Below are 20,567 nucleotides of genomic sequence, written 5' to 3'. Positions count from 1 at the left end.
CTTTATCTCCAAGTCCACTGTAGTACATTTCCAAAGGTCAGACTTCATATACTAATTTTTTTTTTTCAACCCGGTCCAATCAAGCTTTTGTCCCTTCTGCTCCATTAAAACTGCTCTTGCCAAGATCACCAGTGACCTCCACATTGCTCCAAGAGTCAATTCTCAGGCCTCACCTTAACCTCTCAGCAGCATTCCACAGTTGATCACTTCCTCCTCCTTCAGATATTTTCTTCACCTGAATTCCAGGACACTACTCATCTCTTGGCTTTCCTCCTGCCTAACTGGTTTGTTCTTACTCAGTTGCTCTGCAAGTTCCTTGCTTCTGAGACCTCTTAAGTGAGAAATGCCTCAGGGCTTTCCTGGTTCTCTTTCCTTCTGTATCTACACTTACTCTCTTGGTGATGTCATTCCGTTTCAGACTTTAAATGCCATTTATATGCTAACAACTCCCAAATACACACGTACACACGATTATGCATTTTATATATATATATATATATGTAAAACACATCTTCAGAACTTCATCCTGAACTAGACTCATATCCAACAGCCTACCTAATGTCTCCATTTGAATATTTAATAAATATCTCAAATTGAACATGTCCAAAACTGAACTCGTAATATTCCCCTGGATAATTGTTCTGTCTAGTGTTTCCTATTTCAGATGACTGCAACTTGATCTTTCTCGTTGCCCAGGTGAAAAACCTCAGGCTCATCCTTGACACCTTTTATGAACTCTATATTCAATCCTTCAAAAAGTCCTCTTGGATTTACCTTCAAAATATATCCAGGATCCCTTAGTCATTAAAGCTCTCTTATTTTTCATTTGGGTTACTGAAAGAGCCTCCTTTCTAGGTTCCTGCTTCTATCCTTGATTTTTTTTTTTAATTTATTTATTTTATCTTTGGCTGCACTGGGTCTTTGTTGCTGTGCATGGGCTTCCTCTAGTTGCGGTAAGCAGGGGCTACTCTTCGTTGCGGTGCGAGGGATTCGCATCGCAGTCGCTTCTCTTGCTGTGGAGCAGGGGCTCTAGGTGCGTGGGCTCAGTAGTTGTGGCGCACAGCCTTAGTTGCTCCGCGGCATGTGGGATCTTCCCAGACCAGGGCTCGAACAAGTGTCGCCTTCATTGGCAGGCGGACTCTTAACCACTGCGCCACCAGGGAAGCCCCTATCCTTCATCTCTTATTCTCAACGCTTCTCAAAACCTAAGTCATACCATGCAACACCTCACCAATTAAAAGCCAAAGCGTTCCTGCTATGGCCTACCAGGTAGTGTAGATCTGCCTCTCACTCCCTTTACCTCTTTGATATCCATCATATCTTATACTCTCTCCCTTGCTCATTCTGTTTCAGCCACACTGGTTTACCCTGCTGCTTTTCATGTGCCCGTCATGCTTCTACCTCAGGGTCTTTGGACTTGCTGTTCCCTCTCCCTGGAATCTCTTCCCTAGATATCCACAGTTTGCTCCCTTAGCTCCTTCAAGTCTTCAGTATTTTCTTGAGGCCTACCCTGGTTGCCCCATTTGAAACGGCAACACATGCTTCCTCTCTCTTATCTTTATATTTCACCATCTTACTGCTATTATTTAATTTCCTTTTTATTGTATTTATTGCCTCTTCTTCCCCTCTCCCCCACAATAAGCTTCACGAGAACAGGTATTTGTTTTATTCTGCAACGTATCTTAAGTATTTAGACTAGGACCTGGCACAAGGGTGACGCTCAAAAATTATCTGTTGAGTAAAGACCCTGATTTTAGAAGTCTTTTTGATGTGTTGTCTAACTTGGCCATTTAAAACTGTGATGCCAAAATGATAAGCCTACAGGTTTCATATAATCTGCACAATTGTCTTGTTTTAGGGATGACCATATATACTCTGGCAGGACAAACAAATGTTGGGCTGTTCAAGAGTATTTTTAATTTGTAGAGATATATTTCTATTTTAATAAAAAATATACTGTTGGCTGCAAGGATTTGTTCTTTGAACTCCAGTACTTCTGAAGTGCTGAACTTCTCAGCTTTGCCTCAGAAGGGAAGAGACTATTACAGCATGTGGGAGTGCTTAACTACGGCCAAAAATATTTTGAAAAACTTCTCATATTACTAAAGTCTTTAAAGAAGATCATTTATCTTTTCCAGGAAAAGGTTATTATTGTTTTAAATTTGCTTCTACGCCAGAGTTTGACATGAAAAGCTATCCTTTCCTGGAACAATGAATAGAGATATTTAATATTTCTATATGTTGTTTAGAAAAGTTGCACACAAGCTTCACCAAATGCCAAAAGATAAAATCAAAGGCATGAGCCAAAGAGGCCTAGCACATACCACTTCAATTCTACACCAGCTGTCTTAAGGATCTGGGTATAATTAAAGGTTTTGGTTAACACTTAATTTCTTTCAGGGAACACAAACTGCTACAAATTAATTCAAAACCTGTTTTAGAATAAGAAAGAAAAACTAAAGGAACAATGGATTGGTAATCCTGGAATTCACTAGTCCTGCCTGCTTCGACAAAGTGAAGAGACCCAGGACTACATATACAAAAGTATTTTCACTCCTGGGGCAGATTATGAGACTATGAAAAGTTGGAAAATGTTTTGAGGCCAACAATAGAAGGGGAGAATGGGGAGGAGAGTTATTCCTGAATTTCTGTTCGACTGTTTTGCAAATGTATGGCATTGGTCATAAGGGAGAAGTGAACAGTGCAAGACACTACCTACTTTTTTTTTTTTTAAGTGGTATCACTTTTTAAGTTAACCATTTTTTAGAGCAGTTTTAGGTTCACAGCAAAATAGAGCAAAAAGTACAGAGTTCCTATATACCCCGTGCCCTCAACACATACAGCCTCTCCAACTACCAACATCCCACATCGGAGCAGTAAATTTGTTACATTTGATGAGGGTACATTGACACATCATCACCCAAAGTCCACAGTTTACATTAGGGTTCACTCTTGGTACTGTAAGTCTATGGGCTTTGACAAACATATAATGACACATACCCACCATTGTATCACTGCCCTAAAAAGCCCCTGTGCTCTGCCTATTCATTCATCCCTCTCCACTAACCCTTGGCAACCACTAATCTTTTTACTGTCTTCATAGTTTCGCTTTTTCTAGGATACAGTTGGAATCATATAGTACATACATAGATACTACCTACTCTTAAGAATATACGAATTGCGGGACTTCCCTGGTGGCACAGTGGTTGACAATCCGCCTGCATGCAAATGCAGAGGACACGGGTTTGAGCCCTGGTCTGGGAAGATCCCACATGCCGCGGAGCAACTAAGCCCGTGCGCCACAACTACTGAAGCCTGCGCGCCTAGAGCCTGAGCTCTGCAACAAGAGAAGCCACGACAATAAGAAGCCCACACACCACAACAAAGAGTAGCCCCCGCTCACCGCAACTAGAGAAAGCCCACGTGTAGCAACGAAGACCCAACAACGAAGACCCAATGCAGCCAAAAATAAACAAATAAAATAAAATGAATGGGATTACTGCAAAAAATATATATGTATATACGAATTGCAAACATTTTTGTGTAAAAAAACGATGTGCTTTTGTGTTAAATGTAATAGCTAAAGATGTGAAATAAGTACTCGTTTTATAAATTTAAAAAATTCGAATTAGAATTGTTTAAACATACTTCTATGTCTGTACAAAGTAAAAGAAAGGTTGTGCGATCATTCTCTGAATTTCAACTGCTTGGCTAATTAGGGGCATGATATTTTGTTTGCATTATTAGGATACCATATTCTAATTTCGCAATAAAACTAATAGTTTCATACCATTTAATTTTGGTTGTGTAGGCAAAAAGTAACAGCATTTAAAAATAACACATTTCAGGGACCTCCCTGGTGGCGCAGTGGTTAAGAATCCGCCTGCCAATGCAGGGGACATGGGTTCAAGCCCTGGTCTGGGAAGATCCCACATGCCCCGGAGCAAGTAAGCCTGTGTGCCACAACTCCTGAGCCTGCGCTCTAGAGCCCGGGAGCCACAACTACTGAGCCCACGTGCCACAACTACTGAAGCCTGCGTGCCTAGAGCCCGTGCACCGCAACAAGAGAAGCCACTGCAATGAGAAGCCTGCGCCCCACAACTAAGACTAGCCCCCGCTCGCTGCAACTAGAGAAAGCCCGTGTGCAGCAACGAAGACCCCAGCACAGCCAAAAATAAATAAATAATTTAAAAATATACATTTCAGTAAATCAACTATACCCCAATATAAAATTAAATTTAAAAAGGAAAAAAAATGTTTCATAAACTCTCACAACCAAAAGAATGTACAGTATTCTGCTTTACAGAAATCTTGGGTATAAAAAATCAAAACTCCGTGCAGTGCTTTTAGTCATACTGGAACTGAAATAAAATTTGGAATCTAACATCCACTCCTCAGACACATCTTTCATCTGGAAGCCATCAAATCCTGATCTGTTCCCTCAACAACAAATATATTTTTTACATTTCCATCCTATCATTATAGCTTACCCCCCCATTACTGAAACAGATAGCCGCCTATAATTAAACGTAGTAAGAAGAAAGAAAAACCTACTGTAGCTGTGACACCAAAAAACTTGAGCCAGAAAAGTCTGTTTAAATTATGAACTCAGGCTACTGTGGAAAAAAAAAAAAAAAGTTAAAAACAAAAATACCTTGTACAAAAAGCAAGTCTAGAAGACAAATTCAGCAGCATTACTGTTGAATTTCCTGGCTTTGTTGATTCGAGTCGCAAAGTTAAGATTAACAATGCCAACATTCATATTTAAATATGTCCCTTGAAATCAGGAAAATAGCTCTTTCAGGATTTCAAATGATACTGGAAGGCACAGAACGGAGATTTTATTGAGTCAATTTGTTATTCACATACTCACAAAGGATTTTAAAAAGAAGTCAAATGGAAGATATTCTCAATAGACAGAAATAAGACATTCCAATCTATTGTTCCAGTTTATAGCTCAGATATAAATGGGCTATAAAACCTGATCTGAAAATAGTTGCGCAGTGCGTGCTTCACAGCCAGCCAATGAAAAGCAACGTCTCGTTTCTCCTACAGCTGACAGCCCTCCAAAGACACTACTTTTTTTTTTTTTTTAAAGAGACCAACCTCTTGGTTACACTGGCGTTTAGCACCTTTGTTGGGTCTCCCAGCTCCGCAGTTTTAACTTCTATTTGCGGAACGCCACTGTGATTCAAGGCATGGCATTCCAGCGGGCTTAGTACCCCCGGCAGCACAGGGCTGCAGAAAGCGCCTCCACTCTCAGGGTGAAATTACAGCTTCCCACGCTCCAGTTCTGAGCACTACCTTGTAAAATCGATCCCTTTCACACTGCAAGGGTGGGGGTGAGCAATCCCACTTTTCAAGGGCTTAGAGAGCAGAAAGAATTCGGGACTCCGTGCACGCCTCTTGGAGCTTTTCAGAGGTTCACACGCCGCGCGCACCCGGCGCGTGTCCGGGGCGGGTCGCGGCACAGCCCGAGCCGAGCCCAGAGCCCAGAGGCGAAGAACAAAGGGCATTCGCCCGCCTTCGCTGCCGGAGGCTGCCCGCGCGCGCTCGCCGGCCCCGCCCCTCCCCCCCACCCCTGCGGCTGCGCGAAATGGCGGCCACACCACAAAATGGCAGCCCGAGCGGGCCCAGGCGAAGAAATGAAAGGCGCCGCGGACCCCTCCCCCACAGCGCAGCAATGCCAGGCCGAGCTTTCTCCTGATGGCACTCAGGGGCCTCGGCGCGCCTCCTTAGCCGCACGGAGACACCACGGCCTCCCCGCGGCGCCCCGCCGGGCAGCACCGTCGGCCACCCCGCCTCGAGTCCAAACGACGCAGCGGCTTTATGCCTGGACTGCCTCTGCTCTTCCAAACGGGCCCCTCTTAAGGAGTCTCTTACTTAAGGGGGTACAAACTGGAAAGAACTGAGCGTGGCACACCTGCCGGGCGACCCTTGCCCGCTCAGGTCGCCCCTCGGGCAGGGCGCGGGGAGGGAGCAACCTTTTCTAGGGTCTCCACACTCGCAACTTTAGCTCCAGGTCACCAAAGAGAGGAAAGGGGTGATCAAAGAAGCCCCCAAATGAGGGGGAACTAAGGAACCAGGGGCCAAAGCCCCAGACCACTCCTTCAGCAGCCACGTCGACCCCAACGCACTGAGCCCACACCCGAGAGCGCAGCGAAGAGCCGCTGGTGGCCCGTCGTGCGCGGGCAGCTCCAGAGCGCGGATGTCGGCTTTCCCTCCACCACGCAAACATCCAGTGAGCGTTTTAGGTTTTTCATCGTTCCCCCCTGCCCTCTCCCTTCTCCCTGTGGTGAGGGGCCTCGGGGGCTGGGCACAGGTACAGGAAGGAGCGGTTGCTGTGGTTCCCTTGCTTTTTCCCCTGGCGTAAGGGTCTCGATGGGCTTGGGCTTTGCTTTGGTCGTGGCTTGATGGAGGCAGGGTGGTGGCGGTGTGCTTTGGATTTTTCGCTTTTCGTTCTCTCAAACGCTCGTTTCCCTGCCCTCCCCATCCCCCAGCTTCCCCTGAGCTCCGTCTTTCCAGAAACTTCTCAGGGAAACTCAGCAAAAAGCCGTAGGCTCCGACACCACCTTCCTCCCGGAGCATGCGCGACGCACTGGGCGGCAAGCTCAACGCCCGAGTGTACGAGTGTGAGAGTCGTAGGTGTGCGCGCGCGCGCTCGCCTTGCGGGGCGGGGCGGTTCTCTCACAATGAAGGGAATAGGTTTTTCTCCCCTCCCCCAACGTTCCGTCGTTGCGCAAGCGCGTTGAGCCAACTCCCCTGGCCTTTTGAGAGTAGTGGGGGAGGGGCAGGCCTAAAGCTCTGGAGTCGCTGCTCCGCGCGCCTGCGCACTGGGTTGGCCGCGATTTTTCCGCGCAGCTTGTGGTAGTGTCTTTGATGGTGAGGTGCGTCTGAACACCTCGGTTGTGCCCTACTCACTGTGTCCTCTATTCCCTCTCGCGAAAACTGTAGCCTCTTGAGGGGTTATTAATTACGTCCCGCGGGTTTCCTGAAGATTGGCCTTCCCTTTGTGTCTCAGGGCTAAGGTTGCACCGTGTCTCGTTGGCCCCCTTCCACCCCTGCCTGTGCCAGGACCCCAGACTGGAATCGGTGACTGGAGTGTGTTGGAGCCTTCTCCCAAGTGGGGGAAACAGCCCTGGCCGAAGGACTGGGTGATGGCCGCGCTGGCTTCCATCAGGAACTGCCTGCAGTTCTTGCTTACTAAGCCAAAATAAAGGTGTTCTTTATTTGGTACGCTGCCCTTGGTCCTCGACACCAGCCTCTGCTCGGGCTGGCGGGGCTGGCTGCTGGGTTGGTCCTCCATGTATGGATACAGACAAAGAAAGGGCCTTGGCGTACCGCTCTGTCTTCATTTGCAGAATTGAGCTTGGAGCGTGGTAACCATAGTAACCGCATTTACTCTCTTAAGGTGCCTATTGTTTTGTTCTCCTTTCCTCTTCCTTTAGGAGTGTGATGGAAATTACTGCCAGAGTTGTAGGTTCTTAACCCGCCCCCCCTCCCACCCCAAGCTCTTTACCTTGCCATGTAATCCACTTCCACCCAACCCTGTTTTTGAAATCCAGAAGGTTAAGTAAGGTCGTCTTGGCAGGGCATGGAGGCTTGCCACTTTTCCAGTCTGAGCTTTGTTTCCTTGCCACTTTTCCTTTTGAAGTACCTTCGTTTCCCCAGTGGAGTAATTGTCTTCCTATATTCGTTAGCCGGGTAACATATTCAAAGCCTCAGAGATGTAAGGTTTAAAAGAGGGAGCTTGTTTGCGAAAAAGGCACCTTTCGGGGCTCCAAAAGACTGACGTGGCGGTTGCAATTTGGCATTTTATCATCGTGAGCGCTTGCTAACTCGCCCGCAGGTGCTAGGGAGCCATTGACCACACCGAGTCCGAGGTCAGTCCAGGTCATCGCTGTGGGAGGAGCCACTCAGTGGGTCCCACCTCAGGGATATCTTTCTTCCTGGTGGGAATTTTGAGTTGGTGCCAGATTACTAGCAGGAACTCTTAGTTATCTCGAGGCTGTTGAAGTTCTAGCAAGCAATAGAATTCTACCCCTGCTAACAAGGCTGTACTGTCATTTGAGGCTTGGAAATGACCAGATCAAGAGTCCCTTGAGTTTGCAGAACTTCTGTTAGAGATTCTGCCTTAACAAATTATGGTTAGTGAGAGTATTTAAAGACAAAGTTCCTACAATAAGGATAATGCTACTAAAAAAGGGGAAGAAAAATTTGAGTATGTACGTTTTGCAATTTTAGAAAGGCATAAAATCAAAGTTTTTATGTGCTGTCTAATAATTAGAATCTTGCAAAACTGATCTCGAGGGAAACAATGTATTTAAGTTGAAAACTATGGAGAACAAAAGTAACCAAGTTTAAAGCCACTTTTTCGGATGAATGTTTTTAAAGTAAAGGGTTTAGGCTTGGGTGTGTGTTTAAATTATCTTGTGGGGGTGGGCAAAACACAAACCCCTTTTATTAGTTCGTCTCACTGCACCCCTCCCACCAGCTAACAGTATACAGTGAAATCTTTAGTTGTGACTCTTGCTGGTTCTGTTTTCTTAGAAAAAAACATTTTAAGTTAATCTCCTATCTTCAAAGAGAGTTATCTTGGGACTTTCTTGGTGGTGCCGTGGTTAAGAATCCTCCTGCCAAAGCAGGGGACACGGGTTCGAGCCCTGTCTGGGAAGATCCCACATGCCGCGGAGAAGCTAAGCCCGCGAGCCACAACTACTGAGCCCACGTGCCACAACTAACTGATACCCGTGCACCTAGAGCCCGTGCTTCACAAGAGAAGCCACTGCAATGAGAAGCCCGCGCACTGCAACGAAGAGTGGCCCCCACTCAACGCAACTAGAGAAAGCCCGGGCGCAGCAACGAAGATCCAACGCAGCCAAAAATAAATAAATAAATAAGAGAGAGTTATCTTGAGGCGAATGCTTTTCAGCCAAAGAATTTTCCAAATAAAACTGTAAGGGATGGTTCCTAGGACTTTTGTAGTATATAGCCTGAAAAAATTCTATTACCTCCTTTATCAAAATACTGAAATTTAACTTTTAAATATACATTTAAAAATAATTCCAGCATTTAACTCAGAAATGCATCATATCCTACCTAGCCTTTAAACAGAATGTGGTTTTATTTTAAGCCAAAGGTTTCAAGTGTCTAATTATGGCATATCATGTAAAATTAGCAATCATTACCATCCTGAAGATTAATAGCAAAATATTGAAGCAGTTACGTGATTTAAAGAAGCATTACTGGGACTTCCCTGGTGGCACAGTGGTTAAGAATCTGCCTACCAATGCAGGGGACACGGGTTCGAGCCCTGGTCCGGGAAGATCCCACATGCCGCAGAGCAAGTAAGCCTGTATGCCACAACTACTGAGCCTGCGCTCTAGAGCCTGTGAGCCACAACTACTGAGCCCACATGCCACAACTACTGAAGCCCGTGTGCCTAGAGTCCGTGCTCTGCAATAAGAGAAGCCACTCATTCACTGCAATGAAGAGTAGCCCCTGCTCGCTGCAACTAGAGAAATCCTGCGCGCAGCAAGGAAGACCCAACGCAGCCAAAAATAAATAAATAAAGGGCATTACTATTAAATAGAAATAATTTAATTAAAATGGAAACAGGTTTTTTTAAAAAAATAAATTTATTTATTTTTGGCTGCGTTGGGTCTTCGTTGCTGCGCGCGGGCTTTTTCTAGTTGTGGCGAGCGGGGGCTACTCTTCGTTACAGTGCCTGGTCTTCTCATTGGGTGGCTTCTCTTGTTGCAGAGCATGGGCTCTAGGCGCATGGGCTTCAGTAGATGTGGCACTCAGGCTCAGTAGTTGTGGCTCGCGGGCTCTAGAGAGCAGGCTCAGTAGTTGTGGTGCACAGGCTTAGTTGCTCTGCGGCACGTAGGATCTTCCTGGACCAGGGCTCGAACCCGTGTCCCCTGCATGGCAGGCAGATTCTTAACCACTGCGCCACCAGGGAATCCCAGAAACAGTTTTAAAACATATTTGGAACAAGTTCATGATGTTTTGAATTCTCTACTTCAAACTAGAGCAAGGCTTTCAGAGGAGCAGTAGGGGAGCTTAACACCCGAAGTCTGAAAATGTCAAGACACATGTAATAAGTTACTAAATATATTTTATTTGGTATCATTGTTTTTGAGATTCCCATCAAGTGCACTTTGATAGTCTTCTCTGAATTAAATAGTAGCCTTGATTTGCATTATGTGTATTCTGCTGACTTCCTGATGTTTAAGTGACAATCTCTTAGACCTGGGGTGTTTTTGCTATTGTATGTCATTTATAATGAAGAGGTTAAGTTTTTTCTCACATGAGGATTAGTAGTAGAATTTTAAAAGGTTGAATGAACTCTCTGAATTAACATAGAGAATAATAACGTTTTGTTCATGTGGGATCTGTTAACATAAATATGTTGATTTAATGTAGTGAAGTATCAGCATTTCATAGGAGCCCTAAACTAAAGTAACCCAGATGCTGACTTCCAGCTCATTTTACTGTAACTTTTTCTAATTACAAGAGCAATATATGTTAACCAAAGAAAAGTTTAGAAAATATAGATGAATAAGAACTTTAAAAAAAATTGAATTCTACCACATAGGCACAACCATTATTAATATTTGCAAGTATCCTTCCAGTCTATCTTTTATTCAGTGCCATAAACATTAGTAAATTGTATTCACAATTCTAACTATTAGGTATAATCTACTGTATAGCACAGGGAACTCTGCTCAAAGTTATGTGGCAGCCTGGATGGGAGGGGAGTTTGAGGGAGAATGGATACAGGTATATGTATGGCTGAGTCCCTTTGCTATGTACCTGAAACTATCACAACATTGTTATTATTTATTTATTTACTTTAAAAATTTTACTTATTTCTTTATTTGGCTGTGTTGGGTCTTCGTTGCTTCACGCCGGCTTTCTCTAGTCCTGGCGAGCAGGGGCTACGCTTCGTTGCGGTGCGCGGGCTTCTCATTGCAGTGGCTTCTCTTGTTGCGGAGCACAGGCTCTAGGTGCACGGGCTTCAGCAGTTGTGGCTCGCGGGCTCTAGAGCACAGGCTCAGTAGTTGTGGTGCATGGGCTTAGTTGTTCTGCAGCATGTGGGATCTTCCTGGACCAGGGCTCGAACCCGTGTCGCCTGCACTGGCGGGTGGATTCTTAACCACTGCTCCACCAGGGTAGTCCTTATCACAACACTGTTAATCGGTTATACTCCAATATAAAATAGAAAGTTTACAAAAAATAATAAAAGGTATATTAGCAGTATTTCCTCATAGAAGGAAGAAAGTTACCTTTAGCAACTTTCCAAGGAAATGGTGGAAATATAAAAATTGATTTTTTAAAAAAGAAAATATCAGCCATTATATTCATTTCTGGAAAACCAAAAACAATGTGGAATAAATTATTTAGCTTTCTTAGAGAATTGAACAGTAAAGTAGATTATGAAGTGTTATGCTGAAAGAATGATTTCGAGAAGGACTAGCTAGCTAATACTATTCATCTGATTGGCGTTTTGATCATTTATGTATATATAATTTCACTACAGTGAGCCTGCTATATCAAAATAAATCCGTTAATAGACTGGTCTGTCTTTTTCACTAGTTGACCCTCAGAACTAGCAAGATGTCAAACACTCTTTGACAATAATATATTAGTGTTGTCTGTTTTATTTTCTACTGTTTAGGAAAAAGCAAAAAACAAACCCTGATTCTAATAATAGGAGTTTGTTAGTATTGACAGGTTCTCATGTGGTTGGTTCTTTGATCATTTTAGAGCTAGTTAATATATATTTATATGATGCCTTTAGGAACAGTGTTTATATTTTAAATATATGTTTTCTCATGAAACAGTTCAATTTTAATAGTGTGGAACTCGATTGGTAACAAAATTTTTGTTAAATATCTGGTAACTATTCTGTTCTCCTGTTTAAATGGTGGTAGTAATTTATCTGCTCTATTGGCTAGGTTAGCATTCAGAGCCTGAGTTTGAGGCTCAGATGCTTTCCCCAACTGGGCTTCCATTATGCATGACTGAACTCTTTGAGCACATCTAGCATGCTAAATACAGGTGCTCTTCACAGTGTGAAATAAGACCTGATTAAAAACACATCTTTTTTTTTTTTTTTTTTTTTTTTTCGGTACGCGGGCCTCTCACTGTTGTGGCCTCTCCCGTTGCGGAGCACAGGCTCCGGACGCGCAGGCTCAGCGGCCATGGCTCACGGGCCTAGCCGCTCCGCAGCACATGGGATCTTCCCGGACCGTCCGAACCCGTGTTCCCCGCATCGGCAGGCGGACTCTCAACCACTGCGCCACCAGGGAAGCCCAACACATCTGTTTTAATTCCACTTTTCAAATGCCTCTGCTTTAATGTCACCTTTCTGAATTGTCTTTCACACTCAAATGGGGAAATTCACTTCACCATCCATTTATCATAGATGAGAGATCACACCCTACGTTTTGATCATTTTCAGTGAGCGTCAATTATTAATTGTTAGACTAAATTAAAAAAATCAGAATAAGAGTGGGTTGTATTTCTATTGAAAACATACAAAAATAAATGCTTATGAAAAAAATTTGTAAATATTTGTAACAAGGACAGAAACAAAGAAAAGCTTTCCCAGTGTTTCCTGATACATTGCCAATAAACATGAAAGCACTGAGAAAACCCAACACTTGATTTGGGGCTGTGCAAAGGGCATGTACTTACCAGTTTTGTTGTTATTAAGAGTTTTGCAATAGAAAAAGTCAGCAAAAGAGTGCAAGGAACTTCGTACTTGATATGCAATCACTGCATGTTGATTTGATTATAAGACCTGGCTATAATCCTGAAAATGTTATAAATGGATCATGGTATGTTTTTAACTTCAACTGATGCTTACTTTTGGTATTCAAATGAAATTAGCAGTCAACTTAATAGTATTCATGATATTTTTATTCTGTGTTACTTCCAAATACTTTTACATATATTATCTCATTTGATACTTCTAGCAACCTTACCAGGTAGAGAAAACAGATATTTTTATCCTCATTTTGCAGATAAGGGTATTGAGACTTTGAGGATTTAATTGACTTTACCTAGGCTGTATAGCCAGTGACAAAATTGGAACTGGAATTTTTGACTCTTTATTTATTTTTAAAAATTTATTTATTTTTGGCTGCATTGGGTCTTCGTTGCTGTGCACGGGCTTTCTCAGAGCGGGGGGGCTACTCTTTGTTGCGGTGTGCAGGCTTCTCATTGCGGTGGCTTCTCTTGTTGCGGAGCATGGGGTCTAGAGCGCAGGCTCAGTAGTTGTGGCACATGGGCTCAGTAGTTGTGGCTCATGGGCTCTAGAGCACAGGCTCAGTAGTTGTGGTGCATAGGCTTAGTTGCTCCGCGGCATGTGGGATCTTCCCGGACCAGGGCTCGAACCCATGTCCCCTGCATTGACAGGCGGATTCTTAACCACTGCGCCACCAGGGAAGCCCCTGGAATTTTTGACTCTTAACCCAGAGGTACTTCCATTATACTATAATGTCTCTCATTCATACCATCAGTGTTTTTCAGTATCCCCCAAAGTTCAGGGTCAAGTAGCATTATGCTGAAAGAATCTGTAAGGAGCATGGACATTACTTTTAACCTGCAAATATTAACTTTTATAGAGATGGATAGAATTCCCACCTGAATTGCTCATTTGAACTTAGCATCTATAATGTGAACTATTTTTCCTTCAAATGAATCTGCCTTATTGAAATTAGAATAATATTTTTGGGGACATCATAGGAACACATTAAAAATTTGAACAGAAATGAAATTTGTTTTACACATTAAATAATCTGCATGTCTATTTAAGCTGATGTATTGACATTTTATAAACTGAGAATTCTCTTTTGATAAGTGTGTATCAGATTTTTTAAAACCCAAGAAGCTAAAATGAACACCTTGGGTGCTATTTTTGGTGTCTGTAATTCTGAAAACAAGTATTTTGATGAAAGTAACACTTCAAGAGAATCTGAGTATGAGGTGCTATCAAATGATGTTTAATGGAATTTTGCGAGCATATGTGTGTGTGTGTGTGTGTGTGGTGTGTTTGTGTGTGTGCGCGTGCAGGCGCGTGCCTTGCTGCTTGTGGGATCTTAGTTCCCTGACCAGGGATTGAATCTGGGCTCTGGGCAGTGAAAGCGTGGAGTCCTAACCACTGGACTGCCAGGGAATTCCCTAGCCTTTATATTGTTAAACAGAGACGGTTTCTCAGTTGTTTGATAAATCTCTGGTAAAATGAGAAATGATAATTAACTTAATTTGGCATTTGCTAATCATCTTTTTGATATCCTGTGATCTCTAAAGGTCTTTGGGAGAACTTTAACTCAACTTTGTTTAACAATTTGTATGTTAGTAATTTTCCACGCAATTTCTCTTCTGTTACCTCCCAAAGGTGGGGAGCTTGAAAGGATTTGCAAACAACTTTGTCCATTTCAAATTAAATTTTATATAAAAATTATGTATCTACTCTGCTTTCTACATGGGGAAACAGCACTGCTGTAACAAGACCTTTAGGATAATCTAAGAGAACTACATTAAAAAAAAAATTAGCTGGCAAACATGTTGCTTTTAATTTTCATTTAATGTCTCCTTATTCTTGTGCCATGGAGAAAGTATAAATACCTCTTAGTTGGTTCTTTGTTTTAGCTTATCCTTTTACTGTTCTGTGGGAGTACATAGATGGATACAAAATACCACATTTAATAATGACTCTAACTAGGCTCTCTTCTGAGATTTTGCTCTGAAAGCCCCCCCCCTTTTCAGCCCTTTAATTTTCTTCAGCATGATTTTAACTGAAGGCTGCCTTCAAGGTGAGATATGCCCTTTATTTCTCTAATTGCAAGGTAGTGTTTTCTGAATCCTCTTCTTTGTTGCCCCTTTTAGTGTGATTGAGCTCAGCCTTTTCTGTTCTTCCTGGTGACACCAAGAAGATGCAGCTAATTCAGGGCCTATCAGGTTTTATTTATTTCATTTTTAAAAATTTATTTATTTATTTTTGGCTGCGTTGGGTCTTTGTTGCTACACGCGGGCTTTCTCTAGTTGCGGCGAGCGGGGACTACTCTTTGTTGTGGTGTGCGGGCTTCTCATTGCGGTGGCTTCTCTTGTTGAGCACGGGCCCTAGGTGTGTGGGCTTCAGTAGTTGTGGCTTGAGGGCTCTAGAGCACAGGCTCAGTAGTTGTGGTGCAAGGGCTTAGTTGGTCCGCGGCATTTGGGATCTTCCCGGACGGGGGCTCGAACCCGTGTCCCCTGCTTTGGCAGGCGGATTCTTAACCACTGCACTCCCAGGGAAGCCCCGCCTATCAGGTTTTAAATGAGTAATTTACATAATATTTTTAAATGTGTTTCAAATTGTGGTTGCTAATATTGAAATTTATGCTTCGTGGAAAAATGCCCATCGGTTCAACACTAACTGCAGCCACATATACAGAACTATGAAGTTCATGAGTTTAGGTAACTGTGCTGGCCTGACACTCCTTATGTGATAGTTGTGGCAAATGTAAATGGCTAATCCTACATCTGAATGTAGGTTGATTTGCTTTCACTTTTACTGAGGAATCAATTCCATAATATTTTCAAGAACAAAAATTTCCATATCATTTAATGACTGATTTGCATGAAGACAAGGTCAACCTCTGTGGTGGCGTTAAAGGCCTTAACTGAATTATGAATGAGGGCCGTTATTGTGGTGGTGCTTTTTCTAACTTTTCTAAACCACCTCTTTCCATTTCTGCCTGTTACTGGCCGGCCCCTCCCCCCCGCAAAAAAAGTGTGTTGAAATAGAAAATGTAAACATAAGCCAGAAAAATAGCATAGAAAAAAATTACCTGGCTCAAAATCTAGAATTTTTAGAAGTAACTTGTCAAAATTCCAAATATTATTTCAATGGATGGTAAGGTTATTACCTGAGCTAGCACATCTTGTTCTGTAATTGTTGCAACTGTGTAAGTAAGACAAGGGCTTGCTTAGCCTTCTAACATCCTGAGAGAGGAAGGAAGAGAGACGATCTTAGTTGAGAGTTGAGTAGACCTGCTGAGATCAAGTTTAAGTATAGACAATTAAACCAAATGCAAGAAAAGTTGATGTGACTCTCTGACACATCATTAAGAAGCTTATGTTAAACTATATGGCAAACAAAAAAACTACTTGGAGCTTTACCATATGTGGAATTAAAGAAACAATTTATGCACAGGTGACCCCATATATTAGTACTATTTATTATGGTGACCATATTTTCCAATTCAAAATAGCACAGTTTGATGATAAGTTGGCTTGTATCAATATTTATGGAGAAAGTGTATGAGATCGAATATTTAAAATCTGGTCTGTACCTAAAGCACTACACCTGTGATATTTTATTTCTGTAGATAGAAAATGTAAAAGAAAGCTGAGTTACTGACTGTTCTAAAAAATTCCATTTTTTCTGGACTCAGTACTGTTGCCTTAATTTTGTGGGTTTTCCCCGGGGTTCTGTAAACTAAAAGGTTCAACTGTAGGCTTTAAAATTTAAAAGCTTTTAGGCCTGGAAAGGCTGGAGTTCTAATCCCCTCCTCGGCTTAGATATTAAATTATATAGCAAATCCTCTGAGGGGAACACCATCAGGCATGTAACCGTCTCACTTCATTCAGTTCTATTCCTGGTATGCCATAACGATCAGCAAAGAGAACGTGCAAACGGTTTCGCAAGATTCTATATAAAATGAAGTTGCTTAATGTTACATTCTTGGGAGGGATGGGTTTCTGAAGCCGTCACAGCTTAGCTGGGCCGTGAGAAGGGCGGCCTTGTTCTGACACTTTCCCAAGCAGGCGCGTCTCTAAGTGCCCGGAAACGCCAGAAGCTGGCCAAAGGTGAGCAGGGGAAGAGGTCCTGGCTTCTCCTAGCAGAGAAGCCTTGGCAGCCGCTTTGACACGCAGCCCTGTGAATACCAACCCCCTTTCTCTCTTTTATTCCCCCAGGCCAGCGCCTGGGACACCCTACTCGAGGGGCTGGAGGCTATGCCCGCCTCTGCAAGCGCGGGGCCCCAGGCCTGACACGGCACCCGCCCTAACAGAGTGCTGCGCGCCTGCGCACCGGGACCGAGCGCTCGAGCGTTCCTTCCTGGCCCTGCGTTCCTCCCTCCCCCGCGCGCCTGCGCATCGGCTGGGAGGAACTCGGCGTCTCAGCCTCGGCGGGCTGTCGGGAGGCTGCGCGCGCGCCCGAGGTGAGGGAGGCGGGTCGCGCGCGCCGGTGGGAAGCGTCCGGCTGCCACAGCGCCAGCTCCGTCGTAGTCGCTGCCGCACGGGTCTCGCTCGCCCCTCCTACCCGCTCCCCCTCCCGCCGCCTCCCGAGCGCATGCGCCGCCGGAGCGCGGGGGTCGGCTTCGGGTGTGTGGTGGCGGCAGAGCGGAGCTGCGAGGCCCGAGAGTCAGAACCTGGGGGAGAGGGATGGTCTCTGCACGGGGGGGAGCCGGAGGAGCCGCCGCCGCTGCCGACGCCACCGCCGCAGCCGCCGCCGCCGCCGCCTCGGCGCCCGCCTCCCGGCGCTGACGGGCTCGTACGAAGCCGGCGAGGGGGAACCAGCACCAGCGGTCGCCGGCACACCGCCCAGCATGGTCCGGGAAACCAGGCACCTCTGGGTGGGCAACTTACCGGAGAATGTGCGGGAAGAGAAGATCATCGAGCATTTCAAACGGTGAGTGACATGAGGCCCGGGGCCGCGCTCTGTCCTCGGGCGCCGCTGGCCCCTCCGGCCCGTTGCCGGCCCCTCCCCGTGCGCGGAACTGGTGAGGCGACCCGGGCCAGACCCACGGACGGGTGCGGGGGGCGCCCGGCTGCCTGGCCGCTGCTCGGCCCGTGTCGCGGCGTTGGGCCTCGGGCCTCGGCGGAGCGGGCCCGGCTGCCGCCCTCTCCGTTCCCAATAAGGAGGCGGCTGTCTCTCGGCCTCCGCGAAGCCGGCGCCGGGAGGGTGCCCTCAGGCTGGCCAGCCGGCGGTGGGGTCGCGTCCTAGCGCGCCGCTGCCCCGGCTCCGAGCAGCCGCCCCCGCCGGCCTGGCAGATGCGGCGGAACCGAGCCGCCGACGGGCCGGGACCCGAACCCCTACCCCGCCCCGACAGCCCCCGGCCCGGCCGACTCCAGAGTCCCGCAGCAACTCGCGCTTCTCGACCTGCGGACGCGTGGACATGTCTGATCTAGAGAGGGTTTTGTGGGGAAAGGAAAGGTTATACAAAAACAAAAGTCTTGGTAGGTATCGTAGGGATATCTCGGAACTGGGAAGACCCTGCTGGATTCTAGGGACCTCTCACGGAAGGTTCACAGACCTAGAAACGAAATGGAAATGGCAAACGCAAATGTTTTGATTTCTTCCCCTTGTTTATGTGGGGTTGGGTGGGGGGTGGTGTCTGAAAATAAGTTGGTGCGTCTGTTTCGGCTCTTTTCGCCTTTCTCCCTTCAGCGCTCTGGGGTCCCTGGATGAGGAGGGTGGTGGGGACCGAGTGCTCGCAGAGGAGGAGCCACCTCATGTAGCAGAGTCCCCACCGCGCTGTGCTCCCAGCCTCGGGAATCTCCGCTGCTGCGGCCGCGCCGGCGTTAACACTGCAGAGCCTTTTTAAAAAGGATGGTGTTTCCCTCCCACCCAGGATTCCTAAATCAGTGGTTAAAAAATGCATGCCTTTTCAGATTAGAAGATGTAGCTCTTTTAAAAAAAGATGTAGCTTTTAAAAACGTTCTTCCCAGAATATTTTTTTTTTGTTCATAGCGGAGTAGGAATGAATGTTCTTATTACATTTTACTTATTTAGTAGCTTTTACCGTTTGATTTTGTTTTGTGAAATCTATGTGGGTCATAGCTGATAGAGCCCTCCATGTGAAATACTGAAAATGACGGTTTACTTACACTGGTGTAAATTGAGAAGGACTGTAGCAGATATGTGATTGTCCTCGAAAATTACTGTTTCTTGCGATATTAAAGACTGCGGAAGGTTTTAAGTTTGGTATACTCTAAATTCCTCTTACTGTCTACTGAGTGAAGGGGAAATTATGGAGCGTCCTTATTAGTGAGTCACCATGGGAAAAAGAGATTGCGTCGCTTGCTCTTGAGCAGCTTGCATAAGGAAATGGAAGCAGAGGCAGCGGAGCTCCGCTCTTTCAAATGGAGGATCATTGATTCTGTTGGTGGTTGCTGTTACTGGGGTATTAAATCTTCACCGCTGGAGCGCGCGTCTGCGCGTGTCCGCGTGTGAAAAGGAGCCTGGAATAGTGAGGCCGTTCATAACCCGCTAAAGCTGTCCTCGTTAGGACTGGGGGAGGCGCGCTTCCAGGCACTCCCGGTGTTTACTACGTTGTGCTGAGAAATCAGGCAGCGGGAAGGCAGGAGCAAAAACTCGCCTCTGTCCCCTGTGACAAAGGGGAGATTTCGGGCTCAGTGGGGAAACAGATGGGAACTCTCCGTGGCGCTGCTCCACCCCTTACCCCGTATGGAGGCCCCATATCTTCAGTATTTTGGTGGAAAAATCATTTAGGTGCAGATTATTGGACTGGAAAAGCCACTTAGATGTGCTCACTTTTATCTCCTTGTGGACCTTCTCTGTAGGTGTCTGCCTGGGAAATTCGTATGCACCGACGTGCAAACACGTGCATTGCAGCATTTGCTTTGCCCCCTCAGTATCATGTGGCCAGACGTGTCATTTCGCATTATGCAGATTCTAGAGACACTGTATGCCTGTCGCGGGGAGTTTGACCCCTCTGCAAGATGAGGGGTTAGAGAGGAAAGAGGAAATCGTCCGAGGGAGTTTTGGAAGGTTTTTTAAGTGGATGGTGCTGCCGGCCGGCTTGTGTGAATGACTTTCTAAAATGGCGGCCAGGACCCACTTTAAGTGGGAATCAGCAGAGCAGATCTCAGAATGCACAGAGGGAGGAGCGGGCAGAGGATGCGAGCTGCCTTGGAAAGCGGCGGTCTGGAGGAACGTTGCTGTATTAAAGAGGGCTTAGCTGGCACATTGCTCACGACTGCATTTAAAGGAGTGTGTTACGTATTGCAGAGCAAAAGCAGATGCTATTGATGAGATTATCTTAAAACTAAGTAGACCTAGTGTCCCTGAAATTCCTTTATTTTAAAAGCGACTTTTGAAAATTTTAAACAAGTTTGCTTAGTTCTTTGGGTAGATAGTGCATTCTTAGTGGGTTTAAAGAGTGTAAAAAGGTTTACAGAGAAAAATCTCCCCTTTACCCCGACGCTGGGAATTCCGGTTCCCACTCTCCCCTTCCCATCTCCACCCCCTAACAGGTAATCTCTATTTCTGGCTTCTTGTGTATCCTTAAAACGGGTACAAGAAATGTTCTTGCTGATCCAGCTGTGAAGCTAAATGGACTTTGTTTGGAGAAATTCAAGGTCTTTTATCCTTATTGTAGAAAATGTTTTGTAAAGTGTGTGGTTGCTACCGGGAGGAAAACTAAATGTGAATGATTTAAGTGAAAGGGATAAAACGGTGCTTGTACCAGAATGAGAGTTCTGCAAGAAAATTTAAGAACATCCAATTCTGATGTCTTCTAGAAATCATAATGAGAAAAACCATGCAA

At 45.3% G+C, this 20,567-nt stretch overlaps 1 protein-coding gene across 3 annotated transcripts in view; it reads left to right on the top strand.

Annotated features, from left to right (window-relative positions):
- The first annotated feature begins 6,080 nt into the window (after positions 1 to 6,080).
- The window catches only part of SPEN (spen family transcriptional repressor), a 93,929-nt gene continuing 79,442 nt past the window's right edge, over positions 6,081 to 20,567 (top strand). Inside the window, exon 1 of one of the 3 annotated variants that reach the window (XM_030877423.3) lies at positions 6,081 to 6,241. Coding sequence is in view for 1 of the 3 variants with exons in the window: in XM_030877411.3 (XP_030733271.2) it covers positions 17,604 to 17,686 (83 nt within the window). In the remaining 2 variants the exon portion in view is untranslated. Of the gene's footprint in view, positions 6,242 to 17,274; positions 17,687 to 18,160; positions 18,235 to 20,567 lie in introns of those variants that run through there. The other 2 variants (XM_030877411.3, XM_060310742.1) reach the window with 2 other exon arrangements.

This window comes from Globicephala melas, chromosome 1 (assembly GCF_963455315.2).
Source record: "Globicephala melas chromosome 1, mGloMel1.2, whole genome shotgun sequence".
Classification (NCBI taxonomy): domain Eukaryota; kingdom Metazoa; phylum Chordata; class Mammalia; order Artiodactyla; family Delphinidae; genus Globicephala; species Globicephala melas.
Note: the sequence above shows the minus strand (reverse complement) of the source record. Positions and strands in the feature narration are given on the sequence as shown.